Source organism: Oncorhynchus kisutch, linkage group LG16 (assembly GCF_002021735.2).
Source record: "Oncorhynchus kisutch isolate 150728-3 linkage group LG16, Okis_V2, whole genome shotgun sequence".
NCBI classification, from domain to species: Eukaryota; Metazoa; Chordata; class Actinopteri; order Salmoniformes; family Salmonidae; genus Oncorhynchus; species Oncorhynchus kisutch.
In genome coordinates this window covers 20561179-20577168 of record NC_034189.2, presented here as the reverse complement: position 1 = coordinate 20577168, position 15990 = coordinate 20561179, and the positions used below count along the sequence as shown (strand labels likewise).

Here is a 15990-nt window from a genome sequence, read left to right as displayed (position 1 = left end):
TTGGTTTGACAAATGTATTGCCACCAGGGCCTGCCGGTGTAACTGCTAAACTGCTTACTGAGTAGATTACTGACTGTACACTAATGTTACTAGGTGATTGTAGTGGGTTTACTAACGTGTAAGTTCTATTAGATATGTTGACTATGATGTTACTTCAGGTAATATGGTGACATTGATGTAGGATGTGTGTAGCAGTTATGATACAGCTGGTGTGTTGTGCATTGAAATCCACAAGCGAAGGGAAAAGGTGAGAGGAGGAGAGCGCATTGATGCGAGAAGGAATACAACGTGGCTGCTATGAAAGTAAACTGTGTTTACTTGTGATCAGGGGTGTATTCATTCCGCCGATCCTGTTGAAAAACGTTTCTTAAACGGAAGCAAATGGAACGAAACGGGGATAAACATACCAGAATTTGTCCAATAGATACACTTGTTTGCAACTGTTGGACGAATGATTTCACCCTAGATCAGCTAGATGCAGGCAAGTGATCAGGGGTGTATTGATTCTGCCGATCCTGTTGAAAAACGTTTCTTAAACGGAAGCAAACAAAATGAAACGGGGATAAACATACCAGAATTTGTCCAATAGATACACTTCTTTGCAACTGTTGAACGAATGATTTTACCATAGATCAGCTAGATACAGGCAAGAGTGTGCAAGGCGGTATTGAATGTGTCACTGTCTGTCCATGTTTCACTGTCTGTGTAGTTCTCTGGCCCTACAGTGCATTATTATTATTATTCAAACCCCTTGACTTTTTCCACATTTTGTTTCATTACAGCATTATGGATAAAACAATATATATATATATATATATATATATCCTCATCAATCTACACACAATACCCCATAATGACAAAGCAAAAACAAATTTATATAAAAAAAAACTCAAATATTACATTTACCTAAGTATTTAGACCCTTTACTCAGTACTTTGTTGAAGCACCTTTGGCAGCGATTACAGCCTTAAGTCTTCTTGGGTGTGACACTACAAGCTTGGCACACCTACTGTATATTTGCGGACTTTCTCACATTCCTCTCTGCAGATCCTCTCTCAAGCTCTGTCAAGTTGGATGGGGAGCGTCACGTCACAACTTTCTTCAGGTCTCAAAGATGTTAGATTGCGTTCAAATCCGGGCTCTGGCTGGGCCACCCAAGGACATTCAGAGAGTTGTCCCGAAGCCACTCCTGCGTTGTCTTGGCTTTGTGCTTAAGGTCGTTGTTCTGTTGGAAGGTGAGTAGTAGCTGCCAGGCGCACCAGTGTCAAGAACTGCAACACTGCTGGGTTTTTCACCCTCAACAGTTTCCCGTGTGTATCAAGAATGGTCCACCACCCAAAGGACATCCAACCAACTTGACACAACTGTGGGAAGCATTGGAGTCAACATGGGCCAGCATCCCCGTGGAACGCTGTAGACACCTTGTAGAGTCCATGCCCCAACGAATTGAGGCTGTTCTGAGGGCAAAATGGGGTGCAACCTAATATTAGGAAGGTGTTCCTAATGTTTTGTACACTGTGTATCAAACCATCTGTACCTCTGTCAATGAAAATAGAGTACTGCAACACTACCCTTGCACTCTGCAAAGAACAGAGCGTGTGTATGTGTGGAGATTGGGAACTCAGATTGATATATATATTCATTGTTCTACATGTAACCTTTGCAAGTCTATATTTTATATTACATGTCATGGATCAGGATCCATGAAGCCTTTCACTTACTATTCCAGTCCCCTGCCTCTGGCTCCAGCAGACCAAGCAGACCGATATTATACAATGCCCCCTCTGTAGAGCATATTGCCTTAACTGTGTTGTTACCAGGGCAGTGTTATTAAGGTTCATTAAACTGAAGTTCACTATGGACTATAGTGAAGTTGGGCTATAATGGTATTTCAGTAGCCTGCTTTCTGAGTTGTATTAAATAATACAACACTTTGTTTGTTGATGCATTACCACACTTTAATAAGTATTGTAGAGTCTCGTCTAAAGTACTAGCTCGCATTAGCTCACATGGAGCAGGTAGCCTAGTGGTTAGAGCAAAAGGTTGCTGGATCGAATCCCTGAGCTGACAAGGTAAAAATATGTCGTTCTGCCCCTGAACAAGGCAGTTAACCCACTGGTAGGCCGTCATTGTAAATAACTGACTTGCATCGTTAAATAAAGGTAAAAAACAAAAAAAAAAAAAAAAAAACATGAGTCACACCAGAGCTGGCTCTGTTTTACACATGTTCTTTATTTGTTGTGTTGGATTTCACCTCCTTAATCAATTCCATATCTGTTGTATGACTTCTCCACAGACAGCTATGATGATAAGAGTGACATCTCCTTTCTTGGCTGCCCTCTACTTCCTGCTTCTATCGCCCGGCAATGGTTGCCATTGTAGCGCCTGCAGTAGGAAGATCCTGGTGGTCCCGGTGGATGGCAGCCACTGGGTCAACATGGAGGTCATCCTCCATGAGCTCCACTCCCGAGATCACGACCTCACCGTGCTGCGCTCTGCCAAGAGCTGGTACATCTCCCAGAAATTCCCTCTCTACAGCTCCATCACCGTCCTCATGCTGGAGGACGAGGTGGACAAGAACTTCCACGACAAGATGCTGCAAACGATTCTGGGAATCCGGACCCTGCCGCCCTTCCTGTGGTCCTTCCTCAATCAGTACGAGATCACATCCATGCAGCCGACAGGCCACAATATCTGTGTCAGAGCGGACGTTCTGGCGCAGATGATCCAGCGTTCATGGTGATCCAGCATTCATGGCTCGGCTCTGGGATGCTCAGTTTGACCTGGTGCTGACACCCTGCTCTGCCCACAGGGATCCTCCTGGCCAACTACCTCCGTCTGCTTCTGGTCTTCAACCTGCCCTGGATCAACACGGGAGAGGGTCACTTCGCCTTTGCCCCCTCGCCACTGTCCTACGTCCCCGTGTCGGGCAAAGATCTCTCTGACCACATGGACTTCCTGTAGAGAACCAGAAATGTGTTGCATTATGTCTATAGTGTGGTGGCGCAATATTTCTTTTTTAACCATCGGTACGCCAACCTGCTCAAATGTCACTTCCCCTCTGCTGCTGACTTGCTCTCCATGCAGCGTTCAGCAGACGTGTGGCTGATGCAGGTGGACTTTGTCTTTGAGTTCCTGTGGCCCACCATGCCCAACGTGGTCTATATGGGTGGCTTCTAGTGTCGTCTGGCCAGGTCGCTCCCTGCTGACCTGGAGGCCTTCATGCAGAGCACGGGGTGGTGGTCGTGTCTCTGGGAATGCTGGTGTCCGCCCTGCCTAAGGAGGTGACCGAGGCGGTGGCCCAAGCCTTTGCCCTGCTGCCCCACACGGTGTTGTGGAGGTTCCTGGGAGAAAGACCCTCTTCCATGGGGAACAACACCCTGCTGCTACACTGGCTCCCCCAGAGCAACCTCCTGGGCCAACCCAAAACCTGCGTCGTGGCTCACGGATGCACCAATGGCCTGGAAGAGGCCATCTACAACTGTGCTGGGCCTGCCGCTCCTCTTTGACAAGTTTGGCAATGTCTGGAGGCTGCCACTCTCACCACAGTGGACTTCCTGGAGGTCCTAATGGACGTCCTGGAGAATCCCTCCTACTGCCACAGAATGCAGAAGATCTTTGGCCTGTACCGCAACACGCCCTTGTCCCCTCTCGCCAGCACCACTTTCTGGTTTGATTACGTGATGAGGAACGTCATCCCACCTGCACACCGAAGCCTACAGCATGTCCAGGTACTCCAACCACAGGTTGGATGTGGCAACGCTGCTCCTGGCCCTCAGCGGGGCCTCTCTCTGGGCCTCAGTTTCTGTCTGCAGCAGACTGTGCTGCAAGAGCTCCAGGAGAAAGACCAAGCTGGAGTGAGCTTGTTAACTGACAGTTTCTTGATGCGTAATATATTGCCAAATTGTTTATATTGTAACATTTTCATACGCAGACTGGAAAATCCTTGTTTTTGATAAATGTTTATTGAGTTTAACTGAGAATATACACATTTCAGGCAAAGCAACATTACACATTAACATTATCTTTGTGTAGATGATGTTTTAATCTTTAAATGCAGTAGGACTGTAACATATTCAACATTCCATGACATTAGAGATGGACTCCACTCTTCCCTAAAGTACAGTAACGTCCTTTACTGTTTTGGAAAGTCAGAGGGAGGGAGGTCACAGCAGTATAAAAATAAACATTTAATGATGAACATGAGTCACTGTGACTGTTAGCACAGTCCTATCAGAGAGGGCTACAGCCTTCCCCTCTCTCTCTCTCTTACTCTCCCTCTCCCTCTCTCTCTCTCTCTCTCTCTCTCACTCCCTCCCTCTCTCTCCCTCTGATACTGGCCTTATCTACAGACATTAATAACTGTCTGGCTCTCAAGGTAACAGAAGGCTTACTTACGTCACATTGTGTGAATCGATGTGCCCTTGAGCAAGGCACTTAATCCTAAATGCTCCAGGGTCGCCGTTGATAATGGCAGACCCTGGCCGTGACCCCGCTCTCAGAGGGTGTCTCAGGGGGAGTTGGGATATGCAAAAAATACATTTCCAATTCATACATGCATACAATACACACTTGCACATATGAAATAGGACAAATATAGGCACCCACCAAATGTTCATTATTATATAACAATCTGCATTGGGTGATTGACATAGTTAAAAGAGTAGATACTTACATTTCACAGCTATCCTTATGTATAGTAAATGCTGGAATTGTGCAAGATTTTACATGAATTCCAATGCCTCAAGTCTTATACATTGTGCATCACCTCCATTACATCACCTCTATGAAATCACCACCAGAGGGCGTGGCTAACCCAGTGTGGTTTCTGTGTCTTGGGTCAAAGGTTACATGAATCTAGTGCTCAAGATGGCCTGAGGGGCAGAGGTGATCATAGGCTGAGATGTGATGACCCCAGGCTGGGAGGCCATCAACATGGGCTGACCGGGCAGCATGGTGGGCTGGGCGTTGATGACGGTGAAGGTCTGTCTGCGTCTCTTGATCTCCCTGGCCATCTGGCACCAGGAGCAGATGTTGCAGAAGGTGGAGTACACACAGTCTGCCGTCATGTCACCCTGAACACACATATAGACAGGGTTATGATCCCAAAATTCCCTGTTTTTCTAGAAATCCCAGTTTGGATGATTCTTGGATTACTTGCTTATTCCTGCCTGATTCTGGCAATGTTCCACCCAGGATTTAGTTTTTACATGCAATGAGGTATCAGCAGAGGTTTCAAACCTGGGATACTGTATGATTACACTGACTACTGGGCTGTTGCATTAACTGGACAGAAGCTCTCAGGACGCTGAAAAAATTTGGCTTGGCACTTTGGCTTGGCACCCTCACAATCTTTTACAGATGCACAATTGAGAGCATCCTGTCAGGCTATATCACTGCCTGGTACGGAAACTGCACCACCCGCAACCGCAGGGCTCTCCAGAGGGTGGTGCGGTCTGTCCAGCGCATCACCGGGGGAAAACTACCTGCCCTCCAGGACACCTACAGTACCCGATTTCACATCAAGGCCAAAAAGATAATCAAGCACAACAACCACCCGAGCCACTGCCTGTTCACCCCGATATCATCCAGAAGACACGGTCAGTACAGGTGCATCAAAGCTGGGACCGAGGGACTGAAAAACAGCTTCTATCTCAAGGTCAGATTGTTAAAAAGCCATGACTAGCACATTATAGGTGACTGCCCTATATAAATAGACCTGAAATCACTGGCTACTTTAATAATGTTTATATATCTAGCGTTACTCATCTCATATGTATATACTGTATTCTATCCTATTCTTCTGTATCTTACTCTATGCAGCTCCAACATTGCTAGCCCAAATATTTATATATTGTTAATTCCATTCCTTTACTTTAGATCTGTGTGTATTGTTCGATTTTACTTGTTAGATATTACTGCACTTTTGGAGCCAGAAACACAAGCATTTCGCTACACCCGCAATAACATCTGCTAAACACGTGTATGTGACAAATAACATGTTTTTTGATTTGCTGTGTTGTGTGTACTGCCTCACGTTTACACAGTCTGTAGGCCTACCCTAACAATCTTCCTTGTCTAGTTTCTTTATTCAGGCGTTCAGATTGACATTCATTAACCCACCTGAATGCCATAGCGGGTACGTACAGCCACCCTCATGGACATGGACACAGGAGGAATGCAGGTTGGCACCCCTACCAGCTGGGTGGAGGAACATAATCCGTCCAGCATGGGGAGACAGAAACACTCTCCGAACTCTGAGGTGGTGGTGCAGGCGAAACAGGGGAAGCACCAATAGGCAAAACAGCCTGATCATAGGGTCGCAAAGCGCAGGTCAGGGAAGAGATCTGTTAACACTGATTACGACACTTATCTCACTCACTTTGATTAGTGGCTAGTAACGCTGTCAGTCAGGTCCATATGTATTTGGACAGTGACACAATTTGCATAATTCTGGCTCTGCACGCCAACACAATGGATTTGAAAGGAAACAATCAAGATCTGTTTTAAGTGTAGACTTTCATCTTTAATTGAATGGTTTTGTCAAAATAATTTTATGAACCGTGTAGGAATTATAACTATTTTTATACATAGCCCCCCAATTTTAGGGGCTCAGAAGTAATTGGACAAACTAACATAATCAGAAATTAAATTGTGAGTTTTAATACTTGGTTGGAAATCCCTTGCAGTCAATGACTGCCTGAAGTCTGTAACCGACAGACATCACTTGATGCTGTTTCTTCCCTGGCGATGCTCTGCCAGGCCTTTACTGCAGCTGTCTGTTCCTGCTTGTTATTGGGGCATTTTGCCTTAAATTTTGCCTTCAGCAAGTGAAATGCATGATTAATTGGATTCAGGTCAGGTGATTGACTTGGTCATCTCAGAACATTCCACTTCTTTGCCTTAAAAAAGTATTGGGTTACTTTCACAATATGCTTCGGGTCATTGTCCATCTGTACGGTGAAGTGTCGTCCAATGAGTTTTGAAGCATTTGGCTGAATCTGAGCAGATAATGTAGCCCTAACCACATCAGAATTCATCCTGCTGCTTTTGTCAGCAGTCACATCATCAATAAATACAAAGGAACCAGTTCCATTGGCAGCCATACATGGCCACGCCATAACACTACCTCCACCTTGCTTCACAGATGAGGTGGTATGCTTCGGATCATGAGCAGTTCCTTCACTTCTCCATAACACTCCCTCCACCATGCTTCACAGATGAGGTGGTATGCTTCGGATCATGAGCAGTTCCTTCACTTCTCCATAACACTCCCTCCACCATGCTTCACAGATGAGGTGGTATGCTTCAGATCATGAGCAGTTCCTTCACTTCTCCATAACTCTTCTCTCTTCCCATCATTCTTGTACAAGTTGATCTTTGTCTCATCTGTCCATAGGATGTTGTTCCAGAACTATACAGGCTTTTTTACATGTTTGTTGACATACTCTAATCAGGTCTTCCTGTTTTTGATGCTTACCAATTGTTTACATCTTGTGGTAAACCCTCTATTTACTAGTCTTCTCTTAATTGTTGACTTTGACACAGATACGGCTACCTACTGAAGGGTGTTCTGGATCTGGCCAACTGAAGGGGTTTCTCTTCACTAGGGAAAATTTTTTTCTGTCATCTACCACAGTTGTTTCCCGTGGTCTTCCGGGTCTTTTTGGTGTTCCTGAGCTCACCAGTGTGTTCTTTCTTTTTTAAGAATGTACCAAATGGTTGATTTGGCCACACCTAATGTTTTTGCTATCTCTATGATGGGTTTGTTTTGATTTTCAGCCTAATGATGGCTTGCTCCACTGCCAGTGACAGCTCTTTGGACTTCATATTGAGGGTTAACAGCAACAGATTCCAAATGCAAATGCCACACAACTCTAGACCTTTTATCTGCTTACTTGTAAATGAACTAATGAGGGAATAACACACCTGGCCATGGAACAGCTGAGCAGCCAATTGTCCAATTACTTTTGGTCCATTAAAAAAGGGGGGTGGCACAAATAAAAAGTGCTGTAATTAGAAAACCATTCACCTGATTTGTACTTTCAGCTCATATTCATTATTTAATTTGAACTCCAATATGCTGTGGTAGACAGCTAAAGTAATAATAACTTGGACTATGTCCAAATATTTATGGACCTGAGTGTATATTCCAAGCACGGCGTCAGTCAAAACGGAACAATGTCATGTAAAACATATGTGCTTTTTATATTATAACAATGTTTTAAGAAGGTATTTCCGAAATACAATGTAAATGTGAATGAATAGTGAACAATGGAAATAAATAGTGAACTCTGAATTCAACATTTTTGCAGAGAAATGTGAATGATTCGCTGGACACTGGATAAATGGACAAACAAATAGACAGACAGACTCACAGACTTGCAAGTCGTCGAAGCAGTCACAAATGCCAGTGTTCCACTGGTTAGAGTGGACAGCTATGAAAGCTGGTGTCTGGGGCTGAGGAGGCTGAGAATGTTGGTTGTTGATTATCACACTCGTTGCCATGGTGACTGGCCGGCTGGCCACTCGACTAAGGACAAAGAACCTGAACAAAAAGCAAAAAGCAACAACAAACATCAATGGATTGTTACTTTTTCCTGCCCCCCCCCCCCCCCCAATGAAATCAAATATGAAATACCCCCCCCCCCCACCACCACACACACATCTTTCACCTGGCTTCGAAATGCGCTTTAATAGCTCTGCACTTCCTTCTATTCTAAGTGGCTAATTCACGTCTTACAAGTGGAGCCCCTTCAATCATCACTTAACAACCAATAGGCTACTGTGTGCACTCTGGTACTGTTTATTTTCAAACTGTAGTCTATAGAGTATTCACCATTAATCTGATGTTAAAACGTACAAGTCTATGTAGTCTACCTATAAGTCTCCCCATCAAATACAATTCATTGCAGCCTATAATTCTAGCAGTGGGGTATGTTCAATCTAAGTCCTGTTTTATTGAATTATGACTCTTAATAAAATATACTCACCTGAAATGGACAGCTCTGCCTGGCTGTATCCAGGTTTGTGATAGGTATCTCCAGACCAGAGGTGGCATTAAAAATCATATCATTCAGGAACTAAATTATGGAACAGTCACTCTTTGCATGTGTGTGGTTTGCATAAGATTCAACACCTTCACTAAAGATCAGTGACATACAGTATCCTCTGTATTAACGTCACAGAGACAGGACAGGCACTCATCTTTGAATCATTTATTCACCATTAATTAAGATACATTTATACTGCAAACATGAAAGATATATCTGAATGTATGTTTTGTTGTTTGGAAATGTGTCACACCTATTTCTCTCATATGTTTCTACAATACATTTGGACATGTTTTGTACATTTCGTATAGTGGTAGATAAAAAGGTCCAGTTTTCAAAAGGGTTTTGGAAGTTTATTTATACACACATATTCATTCATCTTTCACACACCCCAAAAAATGTAAAGGGTCTTTACAGATACAGAGTAAACTATTTCAGCTGTCAGCCGGGTGGAAGTGAACGTGAACAACCTAAGAACAGGATACTATTGCAGACCTGCTTGAAACTGAATGGAGAACAGTTTTGGGTGGCTCACAGTACAGGTGTACACGTGTGTGACGTTCAATGGTGATGACTTTGGTGACAGTGATCGGTGATAGAAGAGTCAACAGAGGATAGAAAGCACGGGAGATTGGTGGCCCTTTAATTGTGGAGGACGGGCCCGTAGTAATGGCTGGAGCGGAATTAATGGGATGGTATTAAATACACCATTTGCTCCATTCCGGACATTATTATGAGCCGTCCTCCCATCAGCAGCTTCCTGTAGTAGAAAGTGCAGTCTTGGTATTGTTACTATTCCATTAACACGAGTCCAATGATGATGATGTTGATTATTATTAGTCTAATGACTATGATGAAGGTGGAGGAGGAAGAGGATGAAGAGGAGGGATATATGATGATGATGGTGCATGATGACGAAGAAGAGGATGAGGAAGAACGAGGTCTGTCCTTATCTTACATGTGGGTTGATGAGAGTGACTGGTTGGAGGCGGGTCTTCATCTCTCTTGACATTTGACACCAGGTGCAGGGCCCGCAGAAGAATGAATAGACACAGTCATTACACATGGTGCCCTTTTAGGGAGGAGACAGAGATACATCACATTACACCTGATCTAGGATCAGTTAACATTGACTACATTAATCAATTAATCAATTAGCGGAGATAGACTGTCTGATCGGAGTTCAGCACTGTGCCATCTTCAGAACATTATGCATTAATCCCTGAGTAGCCTGGTCTCCGATCAGTTTGTTCTATCATTACAACTCATTGATTTGCATGACTAGGATTGGCAAGGAGAGGAATGTTAACACAGACAGACTGGTACACAGGCAACACCCTCAGTATGCAGGTATTAAAACAGAGTTTGAGTACTCAAAAAAAAAATGTGGCAATGGTCTGGGCCACAGGTACTCCTGAAACTTAGGTCATTAGAACTGGTTAGGAGAGTTCTGAGATCGGATTAGAAGGTGAGGTGAACATTGTTACTTATATTTCTTCTTTACATTAAGGTATTTTTCTTAAAACTGCATTGTTGGTTAAGGGCTTGTAAGTAAGCATTTCAATGTAAGGTCTACACCTTTTGTATTCGGCGCATGTGACAAATACAATTTGATTTGATTGGATCATGAATTACTGGAGAGATGGAGGGACTGATAGTTGTACACTATTTTGAGATATAACACATTCACATGTACAGTCAAAGGAACTGGGCGATACACATAATTTGTATGGACATTGTATTCATATGCATTATTTTCACAAAATGTTTAAATAATACATCTTCAACAATAATTATGGCCTAAGAACTATAAAGCCCAGAGTTTTTCCTGGTCAGATCCTGTGATCAGGAAAAACTCTAGACATAAGGCATGCCAAGCCTTATGACTCGTGTTCTTCTATACATCCCATGTACATACTACCTCAATTGGCCCGACCAACCAGTGCTCCGGCACATTGGCTAACCGGGCTATCTGCATTGTGTCCCACCACCCACCAACCCCTCTTTTACACTACCGCTACTCTCAGTTCATTATATATGCATAGTCACTTTAACCATATCTACATGTACATACTACTTCAATCAGCCCGACTAACCGGTGTCTGTATGTAGCCTCGCTACTGTTATAGCCTCGTTACTGTTATAGCCTCGCTACTGTTATAGCCTCGTTACCTGAGGTGTGGACTCGAGTCACATGACTTGAACTCGAGTCAGACTCGAGCCACAAATATGATGACTTGCAACTCGACTTTGACTTTAACACCAATGACTCGTGACTTGACTTGGACTTGAGCCTTATGACTCGACCTGACTTGATACCCTCCCCATGCCCAAATATAAAAAATGATGCTATTAAAAAAAGTGTGCAGCGCATCAACTCTTCATTTAACGGATTACAGTTTGAATCGGACAGCAGCCAATCAAGTTGTGCCAGCTGAGAAAAAGTTGTGCGTGGCAGTGCAGAGGAATATCGGCGGGTGAATTCAGATGGAGCCCTTGGAAAGATGATTCCCAAAATTATTATTTTCAGATAGCAATACGAAGCTGTATCAACAAAAAAACAGATTGCAACTTGCCAAACATGCAGGAAGAAAATTACAGACGGAGGCGCAACAATTTCCAACTTTGTTCGACATTTAAAGCTGCACAAAGAACGGTAAGTCATGGCTAATATAGCCGACAGCTATATATTTTATTACTTTACTAGTGTATCATGTAGGCTAACCTAACGTTAAATCAATGAGCTTCCACACAGTCAGTCAGTGCGGGAATGTGATCATTGCACCCAAGATTGAGCTACAACTGGCTAGGCAGTTGGTAGCCTAGATCCTGGCTGATGTTACTGCTGTTCCTAAAACCACTGACACACGTTAGCCTACTGTAACCACACAGAGAGAGAGAGAGAGAGAGAGAGAGAGAGGGAGAGAGAGAGAGAAAGTGTGTGTGTGTTAAGGTTGGGCGATTGTGTACAAGTCTACTGCGCCCCATAGCGATCCTTGATAGTTGATAACTATTGTTGGGGGGGGGGGGTCTTTCTCATGTCTACCCATGTATTTCCATGGAAATATAACGTTTATTGGGAAAGATAATAAATATATAAATATTTTTAAAAGCATTTATGATTTGCGTAAATGTAATATACTAACTATTACTCTTGGTATTACATTTGGCGAAGAGCACATTATGACTTGTTTAGGACTCAAAACTTCAGGTTTAGGACTTGAGACTTGACTTGAGACTTTACTCGGACTTCCCTGTCGTGACTTGAGACTTGACTTGGGACTTGAGTGCTAAGACTTAAAACTTACTTGTGACTTGTAAAACAATGACTTGGTCCCACCTCTGCTCGCTACTGTTATTTTTCACTCTCTTTTTACTGTTGTTTTTATTACTTTACTTACCTATTGTTCACATAATACCTTTTTTGCACGGTTGGTTAGAGCCTGTAAGTAAGCATTTCACTGTAAGGTCTACACCTGTTGTATTCGGCGCATGTGACAAATGTTGCTTTGATTTGATTTGTGCTAACAGTAAACAATGAGTTCTGTGTGTCCTCACCTCGATGCCGTAGCGCTGGCGGATCCCCACCCTCAGGGACATGGTGGCGGCGGGGATAAGGCCGAAGCCGTCTAGCAGGGGCAGACACAGGCACTCCCCAGCCTCCCTCGCCGTTATACAGGCAAAGCAGGGGAAGCACCAGAATGCTAAGCAACCTATAAAGGGAGATAGAGGACAAGAAATGACAGTGATTTACCCATGGGATAATTTTTTATTGACATTTATTCATTCAGGCACGTCAGTTAATTAAGAACAAATTCTTATTTACAATGACTACCCCGGCCAACACTGGGCCAATTGTGCACCACCTTATGGGACTCCCAATCACAGCCGGATGTGATGCAGCCTGGATTCAAACCAGGTACTGCAGTGACACCTCTTGCACTGAGATGCAGTATCTTGACCGCAGTGTCTTAGACCGCTGCGCCACTCGGGAGCTCAAACTCTAAAGGAATGTGTTATGTTGTTGATTGAAACAAGTTTGCCCCCCATTGAATGGAGTTGAGCAGTAACAGAGGCCTTGTTTAAAGACGATCAATATATGTACACACACAAACATGCTCGTACGCACACACAAACACACACACTTACACGAAGACATATCCTTGGTGCAGTCACAGATTTCGGAGCTCCATTGGTTTGAGGTAATGGCCTGAACAAAGGGCTTGGGCTGCTGGATGACCATCGTGTTTGCCATGGTGGCGTCTTCTGTGAGGATAAAAAAAAAAGAGCATATATGTATATATTTCTTTTTTACAGAAGTCACACCACCAGCAAATGAATATAGGGCGATGTTTCATGCTTCATAATAATGGCACCAGAACTAGTTCTCAAGATAGTTTGTGAAATTCTTCAAAACGAGTTGAAGTTATTCAAAATGCTGTATGCTCTACAGAGAAGCCTAGTGTTTAGAGCTTAGTTGTCCCCAGGCTTTACAACTGCTCCTTTGAACATGAGCTAGAAGGAGTCATAGTCCAATTCAAACTGTAAATTCAACCTGGACTCAGGGGTAGACGTAATAGAGTAAAACTGTAAATCCATAACACTCCAATTAGTATGACATGTTACATTTCGTATGGTATGTTATGTATTCATTTGTTGATGTCCGTCACCCATTTCATATTATATACTCATAGAAAAAAGGTTCCAAAAGGGTTCTTCAGTTGTCCCCATAGGAGACCCCTTTTTGGTTCCTGGTAGTACTATTTTTGGTTCCAGGTAAAACCCTTTTTGAGTTCCATGTAGAACCCTCAGTGGAAAGAGTTCTACATTGAACCTAAAAGGGTTCTACATTGAACCTGAAAGGGTTCTACATTGAACCTAAAAGGGTTCTACATTGAACCCAAAAGGGTTCTACATTGAACCTAAAAGGGTCCTACATTGAACCTAAAAGGGTTCTACATAGAACATACAAGGGTTCTAGCTGTAACCTAAAAGGGTTCTCCTAGGGGACAGCCGGAGAACCCTTTTAGGTTCTAGATTTGTTTTCCAATTCCAATTTGTACAGTATGGTACGAATTTGCAAAACATATGATATGTTACGAATTCCAATTTGTTGTGGCTAACATTAGCTAGGTGGCTAGGGGGCTAACACTAATGTTAGCTAGGTGGCTAGGGGGCTAACACTAACATTAGCTCGGTGGCTAGGGGGCTAACACTAATGTTAGCTAGGTGGCTAATGTGAGCTAGGCTTTGGGTTAAGGGTTAAGTTTAGAGTTAGGGTTAAGATTAGGGTTAAATTAAAGAGTTATGAGATATTTTAAAGGGTTACGGTTAGCTAACATGCTAAGTAGTTGCAAAGTAGCTAAAAACTAGTAAGTAGTTACTTATCCGCTAAAGCGCTGAAGTTGTGATGAGATTCGAACCCACACCCTTTGGGGTTCCTAGATGTTTGGATTATACGCCCACTCACCATGACCAACCACCCTACAAGTAACCCTCTGTCTTATGTAATCATACTATACGTAACATATTCTAATTTGAGAGTCCCTGATTTATGTTTACTGTGTTACATCTAGTGAGACCAGGCTTGTAAATTATCATTACATTCAGCAGTCTGTGATTCCCCTTTCCCTTTCCCTTTCATTCCTTATGACATACAGAAAATAAATACATATTTTAATATATGTGTAAATATTCAATATACGTTTGGCCAATTTTTATATTTCAAAATAAAATTGAAATATAAAATATAGCCAAAAGATATTTCATATTTTCACAAATATTGATTTTCCGTATAGAGGGACTAAGCTCCCTGGTCTTTGCTCATAGACATAGTCTTACCTGAGTTAGCTTCAGAGAAGAGGATGGTGAAGAGGAATGCTGAGTGACTGAAACCAAGCAAGAAGTGTGGCATATGTAGGAAAGGCTCAACACGCACACGCGCACACACACACTTGGCAATGGCTTACTGTTTCACCCATTAACTAGTCCATCCAGTTTGACTAAATAGTTGAGACTGTCAGACACAGGCTTTCCTCATAAGCCCCACACCTCAAAAGACTGACCCGACCACGACGAACTCGAAATTCTGGGGCACTGTAATTTACTGTTATATGCATAGTTTCTCCTGGTCAGGTCATATGGTCAGGAAAACATCAGGGCCCTAATCATTATCATCAAGCCTTTTTTTGTGTCCAAACAAGTTAAGCTTGACAAACCATGCAAACCATGCAAGTTATTTTAAATTATGATATCTGGTAGCTTTGAAGATATGAAGGTATGTTAGCATTGTAGTTTATCAAGATTCTTCCAAAAAGCTTGCAGTGCTACTGTTTCTCTGGAACAGGGCTCTCCAACCCTGTTCCTGGAGAGGTACAGTCCTGTAGGTTTTCACTCCAACCCTAGTCTACCACACCTGATTCTAATAATTAGCTGGTTGATCAGCTGCATGAGGTTAGTAACAACTGCGGGTTGGAGCGAAAACCTACAGAGGGTAGTTCTCCAGGAACAACCCTGCTCTAGAATCACCTAAAATAATGTGCTATACTGTACGCAAACAGACCAGTACTAAGCTTGGCTGTCCCACTTCTTTTTTTTAACCTTTATTTAACTAGGCAAGTCAGTTAAGAACAAATTCTTATTTTCAATGACGGCCTAGGAACAGTGGGTTAACTGCCTGTTCAGGGGCAGAACGACAGATTTGTACCTTGTCAGCTTGTACTTGCAACCTTCCAGTTACTAGTCCAACGCTCTAACCACTAGGCTACCCTGCCGCCCCTTGTGAAAAAAAAATGGTTTAACTGTCACGCCCTGGTCTTAGTATTTTGTGTTTTCTTTATTATTTTGGTCAGGCCAGGGTGTGACATGGGTTTATTATGTGGTGTGTTTTGTCTAGTTTTTTTTTTATAGGTTATGGGATTGTGGTTAGTGGGGTTGT

The 15990-nt window shown here is 43.1% G+C and overlaps 2 protein-coding genes and 1 pseudogene across 2 annotated transcripts; 1 reads left to right on the top strand and 2 right to left on the bottom strand.

The window, feature by feature from the left end:
* Positions 1-2305: 2305 nt before the first annotated feature.
* LOC109906236 (UDP-glucuronosyltransferase 2A3-like) lies at positions 2306-3877 on the top strand (annotated as a pseudogene).
* Positions 3878-3943: 66 nt separating this feature from the next.
* LOC109906235 (placenta-specific gene 8 protein-like) lies at positions 3944-9093 on the bottom strand. The gene is made up of 4 exons (XM_020503856.2): positions 8994-9093; positions 8379-8548; positions 6124-6308; positions 3944-5075 (listed from the first exon to the last, which is right to left on the bottom strand). Exons 1-4 carry the CDS (start codon positions 9059-9061, stop codon positions 4848-4850), a joined length of 651 nt encoding a protein of 216 aa, XP_020359445.2. The 5' UTR covers positions 9062-9093; the 3' UTR covers positions 3944-4847.
* Positions 9094-9203: 110 nt separating this feature from the next.
* LOC109906868 (cornifelin homolog B-like) lies at positions 9204-15023 on the bottom strand. Its single transcript, XM_020504710.2, has 4 exons — positions 14895-15023; positions 13203-13319; positions 12612-12766; positions 9204-10125 (listed from the first exon to the last, which is right to left on the bottom strand). The coding sequence occupies exons 1-4, from the start codon at positions 14965-14967 to the stop codon at positions 10003-10005; spliced, it is 468 nt and encodes a 155-aa protein (XP_020360299.2). The 5' UTR covers positions 14968-15023; the 3' UTR covers positions 9204-10002.
* Between the last annotated feature and the right edge of the window lie 967 nt (positions 15024-15990).

What these genes read in the sequence shown, in the direction of transcription:
- LOC109906868 (XM_020504710.2), bottom strand. Translation starts at nt 14,967, where the DNA reads ATGCCACACTTCTTGCTTGGTTTCAGTCACTCAGCATTCCTCTTCACC. An exon ending in CTTCTCTGAAGCTAACTCAG is followed by an intron (nt 13,320 to 14,894) that starts GTAAGACTATGT and finishes TTATCCTCACAG; the next exon opens with AAGACGCCACCATGGCAAAC. An exon ending in CACCAAGGATATGTCTTCGT is followed by an intron (nt 12,767 to 13,202) that starts GTAAGTGTGTGT and finishes CTCCCTTTATAG; the next exon opens with GTTGCTTAGCATTCTGGTGC.
- LOC109906235 (XM_020503856.2), bottom strand. Translation starts at nt 9,061, where the DNA reads ATGCCACCTCTGGTCTGGAGATACCTATCACAAACCTGGATACAGCCA. An exon ending in CTTCGACGACTTGCAAGTCT is followed by an intron (nt 6,309 to 8,378) that starts GTGAGTCTGTCT and finishes CCCTATGATCAG; the next exon opens with GCTGTTTTGCCTATTGGTGC. An exon ending in GTACCCGCTATGGCATTCAG is followed by an intron (nt 5,076 to 6,123) that starts GTGGGTTAATGA and finishes ATGTGTGTTCAG; the next exon opens with GGTGACATGACGGCAGACTG.